The sequence below is a fragment of the Amblyomma americanum genome, chromosome 5 (assembly GCF_052857255.1).
Source record: "Amblyomma americanum isolate KBUSLIRL-KWMA chromosome 5, ASM5285725v1, whole genome shotgun sequence".
In the NCBI taxonomy this organism is placed as follows: Eukaryota; Metazoa; Arthropoda; class Arachnida; order Ixodida; family Ixodidae; genus Amblyomma; species Amblyomma americanum.
The window spans coordinates 200,881,426-200,905,698 of record NC_135501.1 but is presented as its reverse complement, the minus strand read 5'-3'; the positions used below and the strand labels follow the sequence as shown (position 1 = coordinate 200,905,698).

Here is a 24,273-nt window from a genome sequence, read left to right as displayed (position 1 = left end):
TTTTATACCGCTGTCCTAAACTGATCTTCCGCTGAACCATATGGGCTACGTGGTCTACAAACGGATGCGTTTGGTCCTTGTCCGAATAACCAGGTTCAGCAGATGCTTCACGTTTTTGTGGGACGGACTCAGCAAGCAGCTTTTCAACGCGCAGTCACTGCAGGGGCTGGCCCCAATTCAAACGGCCTTTATACCAATAACAAAGAAAAAATATGAAATCATCTTATCTCTCGGAACATTCTCAAAAAACGTTTTCCACTTGCTCATTTTTTAAACCTTCTAACATAACAGACCAGAGCCCACACGACGTAACTGAATTGACTCGCCTCCCACCCGGATTTTCATTATAAAGCGAACGCGATGAAAGATGGTTGTGACAGGCGCAGAGCCGAACGCGCACGGCGATGGTTCGCCTATCGGAACCGGAAGCGAATGCCGGCGTCCACTGCGTCCGGTTTCGGACAGGCGTGCGCACGCGTATACGCGACCTCCTAACCGGAAGTGGTCGGCGGCGCTTCCGGTGGCTCGCGTTCCCACCGCGTCGGCTGCGTTTTGAGGCGTGGGAAGTAAAACTGAAAACGCGAGAAACACCAATAAAAGTAGCAAAAATTGACGAAGAAAAGCAGCGATTTTACATAAAACGATCGTAAAGATCGCTTGTGGGAGAACAGGTACCCTGAGGTGAGTCTCTCTGGCGCAGCGCTTCGAGTCCACAAAAAGACACAAATGGCGGATTAAAGTGGAAAATAGAAAAAAAAAGCGCGAAAGGGGGCCGGCGTAGGGACTGCTGATCAAACTCTGTCGGGGGAGCTCTAGCGTTCGCTGGCCTCACATGACCGCGGTCAGTTGAACGGCTTCGTCGCTGGATACAGGTCGCCGGCGACGCATGGCGACTCCCTTGCAGGATAGAACCCGAGTGCTGGTGAGTGTTCATGGCGATTGTCTTTGCTTAAATGACGAATGACACGCCCGGTTCAAATTTATTACGATAGTGGCGATGGTGGCTTAGAAACTAATTTCGAGACGGAGTGAGATTTGTGCGGGGAAGTAGTAGCTACATTCGATACTGTGGCAACTCACTATTTTAACTGCGAGGTCATCTGAAGGTGATGTTCTAAGAGGAATCTTTGTGGAGTTCATAAGTTTGTCAGGAAAGGAAAGTTGCAGTAAATGTCTCAACCAAGGCGGAAAGCGGCTTATCGCGTCTTGATAAAGGCGGATTACAAATATTTCAGGAACCGAGAGCTTGGTGCACCCTTAAGAATCCCAGAAACCATGATTACCTCACAGCCCCATCGCCACTTTCCAGAAATACTTACACTGCAGGGTAAAGCCTTCTCCAAAATAATGATTATTTCGCGGTACCTGTGGCTATATTATTTCTGCACGGTTCTTGAGCTCTTCTTGCCGGCTGAGTAACTGCCGCTCCCGACAAAGCATTTCTTCTCTTTATGCCTAGATTAGGTGATAGTCCAGATGAGCGTGATAAAGGGAATACCCCGGAAGTAGGCACTAATCTGGGGCCTCGACTGCGGTGTGCTTCGTCGGGCAGGGTCAGCTTTCCCAGGTAAACACGCCTAAAGGTAATATGAACCTTCATAACCATATAGGTGATGAGCATTCTGAAAGAGAAAGATTCGTGCGTACAACTCCCTTAGTTCAAACCAGGGACTCATCTTCTAACACACTCTGCGAAGATCTTAAACCTGGTCAGGGAGGGCTCATTACCGAGTTAAACTTTTCGTATGTCTTTAATTCGTGAGCACGTTTCACGTTAACCCTCATACCGTAAAACTGCACAAACAGCATTCATGATAGGCTTTACGGCTACAAATATTCGACCTTCCGGGTTCATGCAAGCTCACGGAAGTAAACGACCGCTATTTATACATTTCACTCATTTCGCTCTAACTCTCGCGTCAAAAAGACGGCATTTCTAAGGCAAAGTCGGACTTCAATTTAATATATGTGAGATAATGAATAAAATCTAACTTAGTTCAGTTGTTAGTGAAACCTTAAAATCCTCGCGGTGTGATAAATAGGGGCCAATAAATATTTTTTCGGCATCTTTGTAAGAGTTTGAATGTAGCCATATAGGAAAATTGTACCATATATCATAGTTCTTCAACGGAAAAAGAAGCTTCAGTGGCACTTTTACTAAACGTTTATACAAAATATTCCTCCATGAGTATATCATCCATGCTTTGGCACCAGAAACGTACACATACTTGGCACAAAAGATAACTATTCTCCAGATGTCCTTTCACATCATGGCATAGCCAGCACCCCTTCATTGTTGTGCGATGGTATGCTGCCGGATTTTTTACAAACACAACCATCTTTTGCACACATTGACGCCATCAAACAATGAGCAAGAGAGATGGCCGCTGATGCAACATCGGAGAGTTGAACTTCTTATATTCCTTCGTTGCGTGTACGTTGAACTGGAAGCCAAAATATATATTCGTCACAACGAAGAAGCATGTAAGCAAACTCGGCATATAAATATAGAACCAGCGAATGCTTTCTACCCGTTTTCACGGTCAAACTTAAACTGCTCGGGAACGCAAGATTAATTGAGTAAGTTAACATGAAATACTAATTCGCACTCAGTTACGTCACTACTAGGCGCCACCAGGCATAACAGGCTCGAAAAAAAAAGTCCATACTTGCTCGGACTTGCTTGCCTTTAGTACAGTACGAACAATCAGTACCGCTGTGTGGTTGCGACGAAGATGTCGTGTACTCCTCGACTATAGACCTTTCCTTTCTATTACAAAGACATCACCATGCTATCGTTATACAAAATGTACACAAAAACTACACTAAGAGAGAGAGAAAAAAGGCGGAACAGTAAACATTTATTGGGAATCGACTTCGGCACCTACAAAGCCTGCTTTCTTTCTTCTTCGATGAGTGAATGTCAGGCGCATAGAACCTGTCCACGGAGGCTGCTGAGTTAACGCTACTGTAACGGCAGTCCATGTATTCAGGCAACGCCAAAAGGGGAGGGTGGGGGTGGGGGTTATTGTGATGTCTATGGCTCAGCAAATGTGTCACGCACATAGCTGGAGCATTCGCAGGGACATTTCGGAAAAATTTCAGAAGCGCCCACATTTGGTTCCAAGGGTTACCCTTGCGTGCTCGGAATTGTGCATACGACCTATGCAGAGCAGGCCTGTGCTCAGAGAATGTATGCAGCACCTCCATCGTTGACTACTACAGAAATTTCTTACGCCTCGGAGTAACTACTCACGTTCTTAATAATAATAAAAATAATAATCATTGGTATTTGGGAAAAGGAAATGGAGCAGTTTCTGTCTCATATATCGGCCGACACCTGATCCGCGCCGTAAGGGAAGGGATATATGGGGGAGTGAAAGAAGAAGGGAAGAAAGAGGTGCCGTAGTGGAGGGCTCCGGAATAACTTCGACCACCTGGTCGAGGGGATCTTTAACGTGCACTAACATTGCACAGCACACGGGCGCCTTAGCGTTTTGCCTCCATAAAAACGCAGTCGCTGCGGTCGGGTTCGAACCCGGGAACTCCGGATCAGTAGCCGAGCGCTCTAACCACTGAGCCACCGCGGTGGGTTGACGTTCTTAGACAGATTATAAATTAAGTTAATAACATTTACACTTGTTGAACGAATGCAAATATTTTTGTCGTTATTATCTCTTCTTCCATTCTTTCGATGCGGACCAGCTCATTGAAACGAGTGAATTCGTAGTTAGCTCCTGAGCGTTCAAAATTGTAGTATTTGTCTCGATGGACACGTGAACCGTCGTGTAAGGGAAGGGATAAAAGAAGGAGTGAGAGAAGAAAGGAAGAAAGAGGCGCCGTAGAGGAGGGCTCCGCAATAAATAATTTCGACAACCTGGGGATCTTTAACGTGCACTGACATTGCACAGCACACGGGCCCCTTTTTGCATTTCGCCTACATCGAAATGCGGACGCCGCGGTCGGCTTCGAACCCGGACACTCCGGCTCAGTAGCCGAGCGCGCTAACCACTGAGCGAACCCTGCCGGTATGATCTGGTGTCATGAGCTATATATCGTTTTAAATGGACAATGACGCTGATTGCTTGATTTCGGGCTGATCACATCCCCTAACCATTGAGCCACCGCGTCGGGTATACGATCTGGTGTCATAAGCTATAATTCGTTCTAAATGGGTAATGACGCTGATTACTTGACCCGTCGCGGTGGCTAAGTGGTTAGAGGGCTCGGCTACTGATCCGGAGTTCCCGGATTCGAACCCGACCACGGCGGCTGCGTTTTTATGGAGGCAAAACGCTAAGGCGCCCGTGTGCTGTACGATGTCAGTGCACGTTAATAAAGATCCCCAGGTGGTCGAAATTATTCCGGAGCCCTCCACTACGGCACCTCTTTCTTCCTTTCTTCTTTCACTCCCTCCTTATCCCTTCCCTTACGGCGCGGTTCAGGTGTCCAATGATATATGAGAAAGATACTGCGCCATTTCCTTTCCCCAAAAACCAATTATTATTATTATTGATTACTCGATTTCGGAACGAATACATCCCTGAACTCATACTTCTGACAATGATACAGCTAAGACGATGATTGGATAATAAAAATCAAGGTCGCGCATGGAGTAGCTATTGTTTTAATAAAGCTTGTCTTTCCTCTCTCCGAGGCTCGATTGTGACCGTTTGAGTGGAGCGCTAAAGGTTGACCGAAGTCGCCACTTTTCATCTTAATTCACAAGGAACACTATGCATACAAACATTTAACAGAATATAGGTTTCACTGTGGCCTATATACGTAATGTTTCGTTTAACAAGCTGCCTTGTAATAGAATGCATCAGCAAATTATAATCAGCTGCCCATCACATAGCAGCTTTCTCTCGAGACTTAAGTTGTGCGGATCCCTTTTGATTACCAACGTGTGCATTTTACCTACGTTTCAATTACCTTTGGTTTATGGTTTATGGGGGTTTAACGCCCCAAAGCGACTCAGGCTATGAGGGACGCCGTAGTGAAGGGCTCCGGAGATTTCGACCACCTGGGATTCTTTTACGTGCACTGGCATCGCACAGTACACGGGCCACTAGAACTTCGCCTCTACAGAAATTCGACCGCCGTAGCCGGGATCGAGCCCGCACCTTTCGGGCCGGCAGCCGAGCGCCTTAACCACTCAGCCACCGCTGCGGCCTTTAATTACCTTTTTTTCTTTGAGTAGGAGTGTTTGAATGAACCATCTCCTATCATTTGTTTACGTGCCTCAGTTTGCTTTGCTTTGTAGTTGTTAGCAGATCGTTCGCGCTATATTTACAGTCGTCGGCCTAGTAGCATGACTGTTCACGTGAGCACTAACGGGTCACGTGACCAGATACGTCACCGCGAGCATGCAGCCACGTGGGCGGGGTCAACGCCGCCTACGCGACCGAGCCTTCGTCGTGACGTCACGGCAAGCAGCCAGCCGCCCGAGGGCGTTCCCCGTTGGCGGGTCACGTGGCTATTCGACATTTCACACTGGTTCAGTTACAAGAGTCCCATTGAAGTTGGTCACGTCGATTGCAAAAGAAGATGTCAGAACAGGCTAAAAGAGAGGTCGTTGTGATCATCATCATCATAGACACAATGGACACAAAGATAACGCCAAGCGCGCAGTTCGCGCCAAGAAAGCACAGTACGAAATGCTTGCAACAGTTGCTTTTGTAAACGCATTAATAGAAAAGCGTAAAGTAGAAGCATTTTGTAGGCTTGTATATCTCAAACTCTTCTATTTTTGTGTGAGACGAGAGAGTTTGTCTTGCGTAATTTTGATACCGCGCGTTCTCATTGTTTTGCATAAATACATTCAGGAATGCATCCACAAGGTTTGAACTGTATGTTTGCTGACTTTTTCTTTGTAGCAGTATGCATTTGTTACTGTTTATTCATGTTCCGTTCCGCATTTGGTACGTCGGTGAAGTAGTCTTAAGTTTTGCCTTTTTCTGTAACCTCCACAGCGAGGCTAGCTGCGGGCTGCTTTATCTTTTTTAGCCGTCGCTTTTTGTGCTCACTTACCTCGCAGCTCGTTGCCCTCTGGCTGGCGCTGGCAGTGGTGCCCACGATCATCGCCGGCACGGTCGACCACACCCGACATGCGCACCACCAGAACTCCCGCACGGGGACGCGGAAGCAGTCTGGCTCCGGCAAAGATTTCATTGGCGAGAACGACCAGAGGCCCGGGGTGCCCTCAAACCCGTTCTGTGAGGAAACCTTGTGGATTTTTTTTTTCGAAACAAAAGAATACGTTATATGACGGGTTGTCCAGAGGTGAAAGTGCTGGAACTGCGAAGTTTGGTAGAGTAGCTTTTGTACGCCAAAGCATGTGCGCAGTTTTCTATTTCTGCGACTAAGTCTCCCGTGAGCGAGTGAGTGAGTGAGTCAGTCAGTCAGTCAGTCAGTCAGTCAGTCAGTCAGTCAGTCAGTCAGTCAGTCAGTCAGTCAGTCAGTCAGTCAGTCAGTCAGTCAGTCGGCTGGTCAGTTAGTCAGCCCTGTCGGACTAATCGGTTAGTCCTGTCAGTTAAACAGTCCAGTACAGTCAGTCAGCCATTCAGTCATTCCACTCAGGCGATTAGTCAAACCAGTCAGTCAATTAGCCCCGTCTGTCAGTCCGTCAGACCAGTCAGTCAGCAACTTATTCCAGTCAATCAGGTGGTCAATTAGTCAGCCCTGTCAGCCCTGTCAGTCTAGTCAGTTAGTCCAGTCAGTTAAGCTGTCCATTCAGTCAGCCATTCCAGTCAGGCAGTTAGTCACACCAGGCAGCCAGATGGTCAGTCAGTCAGTTATTCCAGTCAATCAGCTGATCAGTTAGTCCTGTCAGTCTAGTCAGTTAGTACAGTCAGTTAATCAGCCCAGTCAGTCAGTCAGTCAGTCAGTCAGTCAGTCAGTCAGTCAGTCAGTCAGTCAGTCAGTCAATTATTCCAGTCAATCAGCTGGTCAGTTAGTCAGTCCTGTCAGTCTAGTCATCTAGTCAGTCAGTCAGTCAGTCAGTCAGTCAGTCAGTCAGTCAGTCAGTCAGTCAGTCAGTCAGTCAGTCAGTCAGTCAGTCAGTCAGTCAGTCAGTCAGTCAGTCAGTCAAACATTTACATTCATAACCGGCTATGTCCGAGTTCGCATGAAAATGAGTCCCGGTGGGCTACTCGGGAGACCGAAGACGCAGCGACAGATGCACGGTCTAGGATGTGTGGCGATGTGTCGTTCAGCAAGGCAAGAGAACGGAGCATGTCAAGTAGTAGAGTGGCCGAGCTCTCCAATGTGTTTCAAACTTGTGGAGGAAAGTAGTTGTTTTGAGATTCTTTAAGGAAACACATTGTGTTTTTTTATTCATTTCTCGCTTCTCCTTTCTCACGTAATTCCTCTCGACGCCCTCCGCAGCGCCCGTGCTGAACTCGAACTCCCCCCTTCTTGCCACCACCTACTACTACAACCCGCACCGGCAGGGCGCCGGGTCTGCCTCGACGTCGGGCCACCACCGGCACCACGAGCTGCTGCTCAAGGAGCCCAGCGACCAGGAGACATGCCGGGCAGCCGACGGCCGCGATGGCACCTGCTACGACGCCGTCCAGTGCCTCAACCGCGGAGGAACGCCCATGGGACGCTGCGAGGACGGAGTCTGCTGCGTCTGTGAGCACCCCCGTGACCATTCCATGCCAGCTGCGGCTAACCTTATTGCTAGCATCTATCACAGAAACCATAAATAAGTCCATGGCAAAAACCATAGCTCCAGCCGTAGTTGTAGCCATAACTGAAATCACTACTGTAGTTACCGAGAGAGGGGACGGGCAGGCGGGGTACCTAAGAGGCTCTTATAATGTGACGGCGCCCTTTGTGTATTCCCAGGTACAGATCCAGCCATACCTGTAGAAAAAAAAAAGTGGTGGGGTTTTAACGTAGTAAAACCCAGGAGAGGTGTGAAAGCAAGAGGTGCAAAAACACCCCTCCCCAGAAAGGTGTCCAAGCAAGGAACCTTGAGAGTGCCCAGGTCACCCTCAAGGCCACCATCCGATTTGCTACAGCTTGCGCGACGCTCCTCCGAACTAACCTGAGCTTACCACAAGCCCACACACTGCAGTAGGTGACATGTTATCCTGCTCTTAATAAATCCAGGTTCATCGCTTGGTCAAAAGATAGGCTGGAAAGAAAAATAACAGAGGCATAACTGATTAAGCAGCGGGTTCACGTGTGCGTGAGTAGGCCGTCTGTGTCCTTAACAGACGAAGAGATTGCCTTTATGCGCGATCCTATGCCAGTTTTTTTATCTGCTTTTCCTTTCCCACGCCTTCTGTGTTTTGCATATATTTGTGCCTCTCTTGCGGTTATAAGCGGTTCTTTCGAGATAATAAAATCAGTTGGTAGTTGGCGCCTGTTCCCTCTTTTGCGTGTTCTGATCTTCGTTTTCTTGCGCCATTGTATTCCATTTACGATGTCTTCACACAAAAGTCCTGGTTGGAACCGTGTTAAGTACTGCTTTCGCTTTAAAACCGGTAGCACAGTGGGCAAGGCCTATCGAACATCCCAAGTAGCATGATGCAATAAAGCACCTCATTCTCTCTGCTGTTCTTCACCTCGCCTCCCAATTCTTGCCCAGTCGAGCTGTCGTGCGGAGAGGCGAGCTCGGAACGCACAGCGTACGTGCGTAACCCGGGCTTCCCTGGCGCCCACAACCGGGAGGCCATGTGCAAGGTTCGTGTGGCGAAGCGAGACGCCGACGTGTGCCAGTTCCGGCTGGACTTCCTCACGCTGGACCTGGCGCGGCCCGTGGACGGAAACTGCTCGCAGGACATGCTCGTCGTCTCAGGCCAGAATGAGAACAACCAGGCGCCGCGGATCTGCGGGCTAAACACAGGACAACACGGTAAGGGGACAGATCGGGGGACGCCTTTAGAGCGAGTGTGTAGCAGCGTTGTTGGAGCGATTAGTTGTGTGTGTGATAATAATTAATAATAATTGGTTTTGGGGGGAAAGGAAATGGCGCAGTATCTGTCTCATATATCGTTGGACACCTGAACCGCGCCGTAAGGGAAGGGTAAAGGAGGGAGTGAAAGAAGAAAGGAAGAGAGAGGTGCCGTATTGGAGGGCTCCGGAATAGTTTCGACCACCTGGGGATCTTTAACGTTCACTGACATCGCACAGCACACGGGCGCCTTAACCTTTTTCCTCCATAAAAACGCAGCTGTGTTGGGTTTCATGGCGCATAGGCAACTATAGCCATCATGCGCCAAGCTCAAGGTATAAGAAAAGCTTCCTGCAGAGTTATATAGAAATGATGATTATGGATTTTTGTGGCCCAAGGGCATCTATGGCCAAAGAGCGCCATTGCACAAAGTATTTTCGATTACTCAAGGTGGGGTCAAAGACCCTTTTTCCTTGTATTTCACCCTAAAGAAGCCGAGCACCGGACCAGGAGAAAGCTTGTACCCATTGCATCACCCGTGGGTACTCGGCGGGACTGGGGATCAAACCCCGCACCTACCACATGCGAGGCGGATGCTTAATCTATAGAGATGTGAAAAATAATCGCTGGTGCAGCGTCTAAAATGTTAGTACTACCTAGTGATGACAAACTGAAGATATTTAAGAAATGGCTACTTAGAAAAGGTTTCAAGAGGGTCGGGTAACCTCAGCAGCCATCCTTGCCTGGGCAAGGATCTCGAGGCTCCTAACCACAACAAAGAAAAAAAACTCAGCCTTCTTCTCAGGAGTGAGAAAGTGGCTGAGGTGTGTCAAAGAATGCAGTGAATCATGTGGTAAAAAATTAGAGTTTGCAGAGAAAACCGGCATCACTTAAAAAGCAAAAAACACAAGGTTGCATCTTCACCCAATAGCAACTTTGGGCGTGTTGGAGCGATTAGCTCGCGTTTTTCTAGCAACCGGCCAAATAACTCCAAAAGTTCTGACTTGCGGCCAACACACTAAACGTCAATAGTTAGGTCAATAGTGTTCCTTTACGCGAAGATGACCGTCTACAATTGAGGACCTAGAATTTCTAGCGAAAAGCGGTATGTCTCACTGCACTACGGCAGTTTCGAAGCACCGTTTAAAATTTTAAACCTAGTAATTAAACCTATTAACTTTCATGGGTAGCACAGAAACGCCGGAACCACCTCAATGAATCACGAAGTTTTAAATCCTCTTAAATTCAAATTTTTGTTTGCAACTTGTCATTAAAAACGGGGTCACACAGTAACTGCAAGAATCACTGCTAAGCTCATGTCCAACTTTCTTGGATAAAAATTTCGAATATTTAAAAATTGTAAGGTACCGTTATGAAAATATTGAAGGTAATGGTCTACTCTTCTGATGAGTTGCAAAATCATCCTTCAAAACTTTTTCCCTCGCTCGCATGGAGCAGTTAAGAGTGCCACAGAATGAGAACCACTTTTTACGATTGCAGAAATGTTAATAGCAAAAAATTCAATCCTGTTGAAGGGTGATCTGCAAATATATTGATTATCGTAGTGAAATCTCGCAATGTATGTTAAAATTGCGTTCAAAAATTTTTCTCGTTGAAGAATGCTTTGGTCCAGAATTGCTCGGTATCTCAACAGTTAGCAATAACGGGGATATTTTCAAGATTGTCAGGGTTCAAGGAAACGAAGGAGCTAACTCAAGCTACCTCGTCAGAGGCATTTCGCTAAATACATATTGCTCATGGAGTAGTGACAGTGTTGGCTCAGTATCAACATTTTTTTACACAACTTTTGTACTTGTTTTTCAGCGTACGTGGACGTCGAAGAATCCGGGGGCATCAGTTTGAACCTGATGATGGTCGGAAGTTATGCGCGAAAATTTGACATCAAAGTAACTCAGCTGGAATGCGAAGGCCCACAGTCAGGTAGGCTTGCCGGACGCATCTGTTGCTTGCGCCTTTTTCTGCGTGCACGTTTGCTTGCGTGAGTGCAACACTGATGTAAATAACTGTAATAGTACATAAACACCCCTTCACTACAACGACTCATGTCTGTCCGAAGATATCCAACCTTCCTGTAAAGATCGGCAACCGAAGGTATTGACGCTTCACTGAGTTCTTTTCAAACTACTCCCGTTGATTGCAAGCTTATGCTCCTAACTCAGCGTTCCTACCAATTTTAAAAGCGCACTGAGGAATTCTCCTTTGGGAGAACCATCAGCTGCCGTGACACAGTCTTTTCATCGGTTTTTATTGTTCGATATCTCTTGCGTGTCATAAAAAAGCTGAAAGAACAAAGTGATGCTCGGCCTTGCCGAGAAATCTCGCCCAAAATGTGACGAGTTAGCTAGAGCTCCCTCGAAGCGGAGATATAATTGGTTTTGGGGGGAAAGGAAATGGCGCAGTATCTGTCTCATATATCGTTGGACACCTGAACCGCGCCGTAAGGGAAGGGTAAAGGAGGGAGTGAAAGAAGAAAGGAAGAGAGAGGTGCCGTAGTGGAGGGCTCCGGAATAATTTCGACCACCTGGGGATCTTTAACGTGCACTGACATCGCACAGCACACGGGCGCCTTAGCGTTTTTCCTCCATAAAAACGCAGCCGCCGCGATCGGGTTCGAACCCGGGAACTCCGGATCAGTAGTCGAGCGCCCTAACCACTGAGCCACCGCGGCGGGGTAAGCGGAGATGCTAAATTCATAAATTCGGTCAGAATCTCATTACGGCGTACCTCAGACGGCTAAAAATTGCAACGTGGTGTTTCCTAATTTTCGCAACACCTACTTGACTGAGGAAAACTGACAAAGTAACTTCACTTCACCCCCACTTTTTCATGCCTTCTTGTGAAGCGAGGACCATCGTCACTTCCCGTCTACGGAACTGCGTTTTATTTTACGAATTAAAACGGTTGCGCCACGTATCAGCTCCTGCCTTATAGTATTCCGGAAATGAGTCTTATCCTCATCTTCATCGAAGCATATGCATCTTGAGCATCAAATTTGTCCCCCCCCCCCCCTCTTGAAACTAGAGGGACGCATTTCGCAAACAACCTTCTCATAGGCGAAAAGCGTGTGAAATTTGAGAAGGACGGTAGTACGTCAAACATCGGAGTGGTCATCTACTTCACTGACTGCCGGTTAAGTACTGTTTTTTTTTAACGTGGCCGTCGCCTCCTTGGGCGTTAACCCATATATGCCGAAGCTTCGGAAACTTGAGATAATTAGAATATGGCGCGCGGTGGCTTGCTCATGATTATGCGCAAAAATTGTTTTTCTTACAGAACTGCAATGTAGTCGATGGGGTCGAATTACAAAAATAAGGTCCAGAGAACATTGGCAAATCTTTATGAACGCACACAGCGTGCAAACCTTATTGCACACAACAAAACCCTTTTAGGGGAAAAATTTAGACCCTGTTGAACCTACGCTAGCAGGGGCAAGCTTTTACACGTTACACTTGTAGAGTTACTGAGCAAAAAAGCAGTGTCCTATATGTAGGACGGTAGGCATAAGGCAGTCCGATTCTCCGCAAACATCACAGTGGCCATCACTGAAACGTTTATGTTAGAGTTTAACCTGTACTTCATAATAGAATTATGCTTAATTGGTATGCCACTTACTTGAATAGTTCTTGAGTATGAATATGAAATGAGGATGTACACCTTCTGACATATACCTTGGACAAGTCGCTCGGCGATCCTGAATTTGATGACGGCACTGTACAGAATCTCTTCGGATGACGTCTTATTTCTCGAACGTGCTACAAAAATCAATGTGATGGCACTCGCATGAGCATCAAGGTCGCGTCTAGGAAAAAGCCTAGACATGGAGGAGAAAAAAAATAGGTCAGGTGTTTTCCAGTACTGATGACATGAGCAGCTTCACAGTCTCAATAACTGGTTTTACATGATTTATGAACATCATTTGAATGTTAGCAAGGTGTGAATGTGATGAATACCAAACCGAATTTACCAAATAGTTTGATATTACACAAAAGGTTAAATATTACCAGCACAACCTCCCCAATAGGCATGTGGAACTTCGTTGTCTGGGCAACAAAGTACATCCAATCTATGCAAGGACTTCAACGAAACTTTATAAAAGTCTACAACAAAACACCACACTCAAGAAGGCGTGTCGCATCATATAGTTTCAGAAAAAAAGGCAATATCGACGCATCCGAGCAAAAAGTCAAAAAAAAATTTTTGCGACTGTCTAGTAGAATACTACAACGAATCTCCTGCGCTCAGCGCGACGTTGAAACATTGAAAACAATGTCACTGACTTCGAAAAAGTTTGTCATCGTGCTTCAGACATGGAAGTTTTCTTTTCTCGCTAAGGAATAAGTATGGCAAAAAGAGACTCAAGCACTGCTAAAGCAGCCCACACGTGTCTGACCCAGTCTACTTTTAAGCACAATTTTCGAGTGCAATGTCCCAAGTCAAGCGAGACAAGCGCTCGCATTCTGGACGACAGGACCAGCCACTTTCGTTTACCGATTGACATCCGATAAAGGAAGCGCGCTTTCTGCTTCAATACCGGTTCCCGTCAGACGCAGCAGCGTCTCGCCCTAGCCTTAAGATACTACTCGCGATTCGATTGATTTCCGCCAGCGAAGCAATGTGATTTAGCATACTGTTTCAATCAGTCTCCTAATTCTTTGGGACGGTGCGTTGTAGAGGTAAAAAGATAAAGGGCATCAAGATAGCACTCTTCCTGAGGTTTTTGTTGTTTTAAGCCAAACTTGTAAGTGGAAGCACTGATCGGTTCGAGAGCACGTGGCGGTCGTCATTCGACTTTGAAAAGAAAGCAAAAATTCAAAGCAGTATCAATTTCTCCATGCCCTTACTTTCTACGTTTATCCATAGACACAGCTGAGCAAGAGCGCTATTTTTGAATGCCATAGCCGCTGTTTTTCATGTGACAGAACGCGGCATGTGCGGTGTCTTTAGGGAGTTGATCATTGATTTCACTTTTGTTCGAGAAGGCAGCTCAACCTTTCGTGAAACATGTGAAAGGCGGATCAATGTTTGCGTTTTCCTCTTCTGTACTTTAACTTTTTGTTTCTCAGTTCAGCCCTTTTTAGCCTAGCAACCTTCTTGAATTTTCTTGCGATGCCAGCTAAACGCACCTTAAGACCGGCGCTACACGTTATTCGGAATAAAACTGACCTTTAGCTGAATATCTGTGATGCAAAAAGTAGGAGAAATATTTTTGTTAGGCTTTTTTGGCAAGTTCGATGCGAATGAGAAAAATACTCCGGTCGCTGAGTTACATAAAGAAAATTCACGTTTTTACCTCACATTTTTTATTGGAGACGAGGCAGTTATGAATGCATCTTATTTTCATTATGTTCTAGTAAGTAACAATTCAAAAATTTTCCATGGACTGGAACAGATTTAAGGAGCGCTCACAAAATTGCAGGCACTAAGCTAAACAACTAAACGTACAATTAACGCTGTGTGTGGTTGATAATGCATAAATAAACCCGACGTCTCAAGGGCGAATGCTACAGAATGTTCGTGGCGTTGGAGATTGAGAGTGTCACAGCGTCATAACAAGTTTTGGCCACTTCTGAGGCACAAAGTTGCACGGTCTTCTTTTGGTCATCCGTTTACTCACATGCACCCTGACGGAGCTGTTTTTCAACGAGTAGTGGTTTAAAAGAATCTCTGTCACACCGAAGAACTTCAATCTGGCTTGGTGTTGAGGAAAATTGCAAAAAAAGCACGTGAAAGAGCTCTCAACCTCACTGCACCTTGTTTTCCCGATGGCTCTGCACTTCTTAGGCGCGATACCATCTTTCAAAAACCTGTCATTGGCCACTGCTGTCCCCAGTGACGCCTTTAAAGCTAAATGAATTCTGTTCTGTGGTGTACTTTTTTGTTACTGGGCAATGATAATACACACATCGGTAAGCATTCATTCACCTTGCGGCAGTTCTTCAGGATCAGACAGTCCAAACACAGATTTATCCAGCATGCCCTTGCCCCAGTAAACGAACTTAAATCTATGAGTCAGCGCATGATTTCCCCACAAAGCATTCCATGCCCCCTGCTTCTCTCCGACGATCACCTCGATATATACTTTACCATTTTCGCTACATTTGCCATGCTTGTTGCTTAAGTAATAGCCGCCTCGTTTCTCTCTTGCACCCAGCGCCAGCGCTAAAAACTTTTAAATTGCTAATTAGGTTAGTTACTAATTATCTAGTAGACGGACAGGAAGAGACAGTGTTCAGATCAGAAGGGAGGTAAGAAGGATGGATCAGCGCTAGTGTGTTCTTTCCTATCCTTAATCTTCTCTGCTCCGCTTTTGTAACTGTCGTGAACATTACAATTCCTTGAAATGTTCAAGATCGATGACCTGCATTATTCAAACGTCAACCCCGCTCGCAGCGCCCTCGCACTGCCTCCAGTACTTCTGGGGCACGCACGGCACAGTGAAGAGCTTCAACTACGACGAGGCCGGCGGCAGCGTCCACCACCAGGGCTACCCGAACGACCTGGACTACGTGGTCTGCCTGCGAAAGGAGCCCGGATTCTGCTCCGTCACCTACGAGGTGGCGCCCGACGAGGAGCTAGGCGCGTCGCCCTTCGGTGTGGGCGCCATACCTTCGCAGAGGGACGGGTACGGGCATCATTGTTTATATGCACTTTGGTTCACGTTGTTTTACCTCATGTCTCCTTCGCGATGTTTACATCAGTTTGCTAACGTTGTTTGCCTGAAGACTGCCGAAACCTGTTTAGGGACAGGTACGTGCATCATTGTTTACATGCACTTTGGTTCAAGTTGTCTTACCTCATGTCTCCTTCGCGAAGTTTACCTCAGCTTGCTAACGTTGTTTGTCTGAAGACTACCGCACCTTGTTTAGAAACGGGCACATGCATCCTTGTTTAAACGCATTTTGTTTCACGTTGTTTTGCCTCATGTCTGCTTCGCGATGTTTACATCAGTTTGCTAACGTTGTTGGCCTGAAGACTACCGAAACTTGTTTAGGGACAAGTACGCGCATCATTGTTTACACGCACTTTGGTTCACGTTGTTTTGCCTCATGTCTCCTTCGCGATGTTTACATCAGTTTGCTAACGTTGTTTGCCTGAAGACTGCCGCACCTTGTTTAGGGGCGGGTACGTGCATCCTTGTTTACATCCACTTTGGTTCACGTCGTTTTACCCCATGTCTGCTTCGCGACGTTTATATCAGTTTGTTTACGTTGTTTATCTGAAGACTGCCGCATGTTGTTTATTCCACAGTATTGACGTTGCTTGCCTTGCGTTTGCATCATGTTGTTTACGATACTTTCGTTCACATTGATTACCCCATGTCTGCTTCGCGTTGTTTGCATCACACTTACCGCACATTGTTTACATTTCTTTAGTTCACGTAGTTGATCTCATGTTTACCCTCTGCTGTTTACATAGGTTTAGTTCACATCTTATGCCTCGTTTATCTCACGGTGATTACGGTCGCTTAGCTCACGTTTTTTTTTTGCTTGACGATTACCTCGAATGTTTTTCGTCACATCGGTTCACGTTAATCCACGCTTGTCTCACATCGTTTATCGCTCTTGAGTCTTCCGGCGGAGCAGGCGATACACCACTGCTGCCTGTGTTTTGTAGCGATAGCTACATTACGGTAGCATTTCGACCCTTCAGCGTGGCGGTAACGGCGCCGCCACCCTGTGGCTGCGCCGCGACGCTGTCACGTGGCATGTCACGTGGTGCGGAGCAGCTGCCGGCGGCGCGGTGCCGTGGCTGATCACGTGGTTCTTCATGTGGTTGGTCACGTGGCCAGCCACGTGGTGCGGAGCAGCTGCTGCTGCCGGCGGTGCGGCGCGCCGGCGAAACCGAGCTGCCATAGCTGTGCGTATGCGCTGTGTCATGTGGGACGAAGATGAAGAAGGAACGCCCAGCGAAACGGAGCGGCTAAAGACTGACTGTGCAATTCAACTGAGCGAGTTCTACTCGGCCAGCTGCAGCTATCGCGTCGCTCCAGGTTTAACTAGAGCTAAACCACCGCCAAATTTTTCTTCTCGCATTTATTTGTTACAGCGTGCAGTTGACCGCTTCTCCCATCATGGCCGAGTGCCCGGATGATTACATCATAATAGGCGGTGTGCGCATGTGTTCCACGGGCCACGAAGCGGAGGTCGAACAGCGCCACACCAGGGACCTCAACGCCACGGGCCTCACGCTAATCACCGGTGAATATATATCACTTACTTCAAATACTTTTCGTGCATGCAATGAACTTATTCATTATTAAGATATTTAGAATCTTCCAACCTAGAGTGATGTGCGCTTTTTCTCGCTTTGTGGTTCACTATTTTTCTTCCGTTTTCTTGGGTGGGTATGTGTGTGTGTCGGTGGCTACGCTCCGAGAAATGTTAGGTGCCATGTTTCATAACTTCCGAAGATGGAATTTTAGTTATCTTTTCTGAACGACTTTATGTGCCAATCATGCTATATGCGCAATTTTTGTTATCCTTCAAGTACCTGTTCCTAGCAATTTTTCCCCTTTCTCTTCTTAATTAGCACCTGGCTCTTTAGCTTTGTTATTCCTGTTTTTAGCTCTTGTATTTTATGTGCTATATTTGATAAGTTATCTTTGATGAATCTCTCCCTAAGTAATGCCCGCATTGACCCTGAGGGTATTGAATTAAATCAATAAATAAATTAATAAATCCTGGAGCAAGTATATCATAATAAAAAATAATCTTTGCGGTTCACTACATTCATGCGTAAAGTAGCGCGAATACATTTATTGGCACGTATGTCATTATTCCAAACGGCTATGGTACCTTGATGCCAACGAAGGTGGTATCGAAGCAACATATCGAACTGAGGTTACTAGGGGCGTTTAGTGGGGCATAGATACAAACAGTTCTATCTCAAGGTACGGCCGTAATCTAAGATGAGTTTCGCAAGCAGTGCACAATTTATTTCATCCTACGTATTCATGTTATGCCTTTCTCAGTATGACGTTTGTGCTTAATAAAAAAAAAAACTTGGGCGACGCGTAACGCCCCTGAAGAGTGGAATGCAATAGCATAATAGATCTCCATTGTTGTTATTTTGGTGTTTATATGTAATTTTTTTGCGTTTCTCCTGGTACACTCGTCAACGCTCAACCAGTCCACTTCGATCTCACAGACGTGTTTGGATTGGCTGGTGACATTCTTGTCTAGCCGAAGTCAAGAACTCTTTTATCCGAATTTTCCTACCAATTCTCTTGCTTCGCTTTCTTTTCTTCTCTTTTTCGCTCTTCCTGCCTTCTCTTCCGTGCTTCTTTTTCTTCTGTCTTCGGCATCGGCAGGTTGCGATGACGTCACCAGGTCACGCGACCTCTCTTACTAAGCATTAATTTAATTACAGCTGGCTCGTTGTGATGAGGTCACAAGGTCACGGCGGCTGGGCTGCGGAGAGGCGCTCTTTGAATTCGGGTTTCGGATCTCTATCACACTTGGTTTTGGAAAATGGAAGCAACGAACATTACAGCTCAATTTTCGCAGCAGCTTTATGTGAATGAAGATGTGGTTCAAAATGTTTTTAACGGCCGGGCACAAGTGTTGTGCCGTAGCAGTGGTGTTCGAAAGAGAAGTCAAACAGGAAGAGAAGGGAGAGATGTTTCGCTCTCCTTCTCGACTCACAAGAAACCTCACAGATAGTAACTTTAATCTGCCACCGAATACTAACATCTGCACCGAAAGATTGGTACACTTTTCAGGAGCCAAGGTTTGGAATGCTTTACTCCCAGAAATAAAAGAGTCCCACGAAACAAATAAAACATTAAGTACATACATTATTAGCCTTATTTGACCTCCGTGACAGTCGTTTTCGGTTTGTATTTGCTGTACAGTGTTGTTCATGATAGATATTTATTCATTCTGCTATAAAATGCACATTGACTTATTTTCTCTACATTGTAGGCTGTATTTTGGTCCTGCGTCGTGATTTTGTGCTTTTCATTTTACACAAGTGCTGCGTCATTGCCATAATGTATTTTGTTTCTGAACCCCACACTAGTCTCTGGCTATGGCTTCGGTCATTGTTTTGATAATTTTTACAGCAAGATTAGGAATAGAATGAAATGAAATGAGATAAAGAGACCAAGAACACAATACCGAAGCTCCATCCAACTTACGACATCTCTTGGTAAACAAATGAGCTAATACGCGGCCAGATGTGCATTCGTACCATTGCCCGAGGAGTGCATTTATTTATTTTATTTATTCAAGTTACCCCTAAAGGCCCTCCAGAAGAGGGTATTACATAGGGGGGGGGGGGGTACAATCATAAGTAAAAACGCTAATTAAAACATAAGGCATCACACAAAGAAAAATTGAACACTAACAAAAACAGCAAACATTTACACATTTCCGTCACAGCGAAGAAGCTCTTGGAATTTTTTATTGTCAGTTTCTGTGGCGATGACTGATGGCAAACTATTCCATTCAGTGATAGTACGGGGAATAAATGAATTGGCATAAGACGATGAATGACAGTTTACGCGTTTAACTTTGAAAGAATGATCACGGCGTGGAAAGAGAGCATCAGGTGACTGAAACAAATCACGGCGAAGGGATGGGTGGTGATAAAGCTTATGGAAAAGGGTTAAGCGAGCAAGTTTACGGCGATATGACAAATCTTCCAGTTCGGCACGTTTTTTTAATGCTGAAAGGCTTGTGAAGGGTGAGTAGTCTGAAAATATGAAACGAACAGCACGGTTTTGCAAGGATTCAATGTTAGTGATAACGTAGGCTTGAATAGGGTCCCAAATGGCCGCAGCATATTCGATTTTAGGGCGTATTAGAGTTATATAAGCAAGCTTTTTAACGTGTATAGGGGCGTATCTGAGGTTACGTTTAAGAAAACCAAGTGAGCGGTTAGCAGATGCTAGGGTGAGGTCGATATGGTGATGCCATGTTAGGTCAAACTGAAGGTGCACCCCAAGGTACTTGTATGTTGATGTTAGTTCCACAGTATTGTCATTTAGAATATAAGTGGTTGGAATGCGACCTGTACGGCGAGTGAAAGATATTAGTTTAGTTTTAGAAACGTTTATTGCCATTAACCATGATGAGCACCAAGAGCTTACTGCGTTCAGGTCAGATTGTAGAGATTGGCGGTCACTGTCTGTAGTAATGCAATCTACTTCCCTTTCATTCGGTTGACGTCTATCCTTTATTGCTTCCATCGCTCCAGGTTAGATTACAATACATAGCCTAAAAGGCGAGAAGGACTCCGTTGGCTCTCATCTTCTTATTCTAGTAAAATACAGGAAAGCCAGGAAGGAAATAATAATAATTAGTTTTGGGGGGAAAGGAAATGGCGCAGTATCTGTCTCATATATCGTTGGACACCTGAAGCGCGCCGTAAGGGAAGGGTAAAGGAGGGAGTGAAAGGAGAAAGGAAGAGAGAGGTGCCGTAGTGGATGGCTTCGGAATAATTTCGACCACCTGGGGATCTGTAACGTGCACTGACATCGCACAGCACACGGGCGCCTGAGCGTTTTTCCTCCATAAAAACGCAGCCGCCGCGGTCGGGTTCGAACCCGGGAACTCCGGATCAGTAGTCGAGCACCCTAACCACTGAGCCACCGCGGCGGCGTCAAGAAGGAAAGTGTAATTAAAATTCCCCTGTGTAGAATGAAAAGGTAGGAGGAACAAGGTGAAGAAAGAAATTACCTCTGCAAACCCTTTCTACCAGTGCCACCACTATTGCATTAGATGCCTATCTAAAGATCCTTACTTACGTTATCTTTTTTCCTTCTCTCGATTTGCAGACAGCACACCAGGCCCGTTCCTCATGCGTTTCGTCTCGAACCACGTGAACAACGCCCGTGGATTCAAGCTGCACTACCGCCAGAACCCGTGCAAATAGCGAAGCGCCTCATCGTCTGCTTTATTTCCTGCGATAGTCCTCACCTCGTGTTTCACAACCTCCCCTCTCCCGAATTTATATCTTGTAGCCTTCTCTTAACATGTCTTTAAACTGTGTGAATACGATATTATCAAAAGAATAAACCATTACGTTGTGTCCTTTGAAGGCTGTTCAAGCGTCACGTATCTTCACCAGTATCTTCTGACTTGAAGCAAGCCGCTTCTACTAAACCTCATTGGTTAGATTGCTTGAGAGTTAAGAGACGTCGTATCAGTGGTATTTATTCTTTTTTTGGCTAAAATGAAAAGTTTTATTTATTTATTTTTATTTATTTACTTATTTTACGATACTGCCGCTCTCAGCTGAGAGCCTAGCAGAAGGGCATAAAAAATGATTTCTTGTACGCGTACAAGTATACGTGTAAGTGACGCAAATCACGAAGAAACAACATAAGTCATCAAAATACAAGCGACAAGGTAATAGAAGCATAAAATAGAAAACGACGTAGTATATAATGACAACAACTGTGCACGTCATAGTCATAAGCAAAAACGAGAAAGTTTAAAGAAGCAACTGCATTTAAATTCTATTTATTGAGAGTGCTACCTAAAATAGAATCGCGAACAAACATTAGAAGATCTTAATAATCTTTTGTGATTAACTATAACTGTGAAACAAACCCGGATAATGAATTTGTCGTTGTTAATGATGAGCTAAGTTCATTCCATTCTCTGATCACGCGAGGAAAAAATGAGTACCTGAATGTGTCCTTAGAGAAAGAATACTCAGTTAGCGTATGCTCGTGTTGATGCCGTGTTTTTCTAGCTTGCGAATATGAAATGTACTGGGTGGTATCCATTTTATACTGACAATGCAGAATTTGAAAAAAGGAACTTAAGTCGAGCTTGTTTTGCTCTCGTCAATAGTGTGTTAAGGCCTGAACAAGCTAAGAGACGCGAGGGTGAGTCAGTAGGACGGTATTTGCTGTGAATGAACCTTACGGCTTTTCTTTGTACGCCTTCTAGTTTAGCTATGTTAGTTGCTGTGTAAAGAAACCAAACTGTGTTAGCGTATTCTAAAATAGGTCTCACAAATGTTTTGTACGCCAGAAGCTTAATATTCATTGGAGCGAGCTTTAGGAGTCTTTTTAGATAAAATAGCTTTCGCTGTGCAGTAGATTTAATATTAGTTATGTGTGTTTCCCATTTGAGGTTTGATGTAAATGTTATGCCTAAGTATTTATGTTGATCGACCTTCGAAAGAGGCATGTTATTAACGGTATAGGTGAAGTGAGATGGCTGTTTTTTTCTTGTTATCGTCATTGACACTGATTTATTTACATTAATAGACATTTGCCACTTGGAGCACCACTCGGCTAGCGTGTTAAGAGAACCAGAAAGAGCAAGATGGTCGTCATGGCTGTTAATTTCTTTATATATCACACAGTCATCAGCAAAGAGTTTAATTTTGCACCCTATATTATTGGTTATATCATTAATAAATATAATAAATAGCAGTGGCCCAAGAACTGAGCCTTGTGGTACTCCAGATATGACAGGTACAATATCAGGTGGCGTATGATCGAACAAAACAAGCTGAGAGCGGTTTGTTAAAAAATCTGTAATCCAAGCGGAAACTTCTCCCTTCCCAATACCTTGTTCCAGTTTTGCGATGAGCTTGGCGGGACTTAAGCTATCAAAGGCTTTAAAAAATCAAGTAATATCATGTCAATTTGAGAACGATTATTAACACAAAAAGCAAGGTCATGAACTACATCTGTTAGTTGAGTGATGGTTGATAAGCCTGATCGAAAACCATGCTGGTGGGGCGAGAGTATATTTTCGCGTTCTAGAAAGACTGTTATGTGTTTTAAAATGATATGCTCTAGTATTTTGCATGAAGGGCTGGTGAGCGATATAGGTGTGAAATTAGAAACATTATTTTTGTCTCCTGTCTTGTGGATCGGCACTATTTTAGCCTTTTTCCAATCATGTGGCAGGTTAGCAGTTGATAGTGACTTGCGAAAAATCTGTCCTAGATACCTACTGCACCACTCAGCGTATTTTTTTAGGAATTCATTCATTCAAAGTACATTACTGTTACTGGACTGAGTCAACCCGAGAACCATTCTTCAATTCCGTAGAGTAACCTACTCTAATATGTTCCCGCTCTGAAGAAGAGGAAAAACCCGTTCCATGCTTGCATTTAACTGTCAATATTGTTCTGTTGTTTTTATTCATTGATTTTTCAAAATTCACGATTGGTGCTACAATTCTGTCGTCATCTTCCATGGAAACTTCTTTGTTTATTCAACTACACCTTGGCCAATCCCCCCGCGTGGGTATGTGCCATATATCTGGGGTGAAGAAGAAGAAGAATGCTTGCAACGTGGAACAGGCATGGCGACGGGAAATGTTTACTCCCTGTTCAAAGCTATTAGAAACTGTGAGTACAGATCTAGTTCACTTCACACTTACATTATCGCAGAAAATTACATCTTATGAGTACTTTGGAGGCGAGCGTAAAAGACGGATACACGGAAAACGGTGAATATCGCTGAGTTCCCTATTCATGCGTGTCCACCTCATATATTTATCGATTTCACCAGTGCGTTGTTCTCAAACGAGGCCCTCGTATTCAGACTGAAGTTTTGACACTTCGATGTGTTTACGTTTTTGTTTTGTTTTTTCACTGTTGTGGAAATATCCGCGGTTGCCCGCAGTAAATTCGAAACCGATGAAGCGCAAAACCACGTGAGACAAAACCATGGTATCATGCGCATGCCTATGAGATGCTCCGGAGTCACCTGTAACATCATAGCGTTTTTTTTTCAACAAGGAGAATATTGCACGAACATATAGCACCAAGTTAGCATTTGTACGTTTGCCAAATCAGGCACCTAGAAAAAAGGAGCATATGAATGCATTAACTCCTCTCAGCTATCTAACATTGCTAGCTTATGCTCCGAAACTAGACCGCACCTGGTGGGTAGGTTGGGAAGACGTCACAACGCAACGTGACTTCTCTCGACCAATTAGGGTGGCCCATCAGGTCAGGCTGTGATGACTTTGCAAGGTCGCGTGACATATATATACGAATACGCATCTTTAATTTGGAACCCGCACCAATTGTACTTAATTCACAAACTGGAGTGAATACAAAATAAAGCAGCGAGATTTATAACTAAGAACTATTCACGTCTGTCCAGCATAACGGCAATCAAAGCGTCGATAAAGCTACCATCACTCGAAAAGAGAATACTGGCACTATTATCCCACTTTCACAGATTGTATCACAGTCACTCTTCATTCGCTTCATACTATATTAGACCCGCCCACCGTATCTTTCCGCGCTTAGATCATGCTCTCAAAATCGAACCCATGTTTGCACGTACCCATCTCTTCAGTCATTCACCAAACCCATGTTTGCACGTACCCATCTCTTTAGTCATTCACCATTGTTTCTTG

General features: G+C 45.2%; 1 protein-coding gene across 1 annotated transcript; it reads left to right on the top strand.

Moving 5' to 3' along the window:
• Positions 1–854: 854 nt before the first annotated feature.
• LOC144135506 (uncharacterized) lies at positions 855–20,925 on the top strand. The gene is made up of 8 exons (XM_077668157.1): positions 855–922; positions 6,041–6,218; positions 7,390–7,638; positions 8,603–8,869; positions 10,733–10,849; positions 15,320–15,551; positions 16,976–17,127; positions 20,709–20,925. The coding sequence occupies exons 1-8, from the start codon at positions 887–889 to the stop codon at positions 20,804–20,806; spliced, it is 1,329 nt and encodes a 442-aa protein (XP_077524283.1). The 5' UTR covers positions 855–886; the 3' UTR covers positions 20,807–20,925.
• Positions 20,926–24,273: the final 3,348 nt, after the last annotated feature.

Bases quoted from the DNA above. Each gene is read 5' to 3' on its own strand.
- LOC144135506 (XM_077668157.1), top strand. From the start codon at position 887: ATGGCGACTCCCTTGCAGGATAGAACCCGAGTGCTG. The intron at 923-6,040 runs GTGAGTGTTCAT...CTTACCTCGCAG, and splicing joins AGGATAGAACCCGAGTGCTG to CTCGTTGCCCTCTGGCTGGC. The intron at 6,219-7,389 runs GTGAGGAAACCT...CGCCCTCCGCAG, and splicing joins GGTGCCCTCAAACCCGTTCT to CGCCCGTGCTGAACTCGAAC.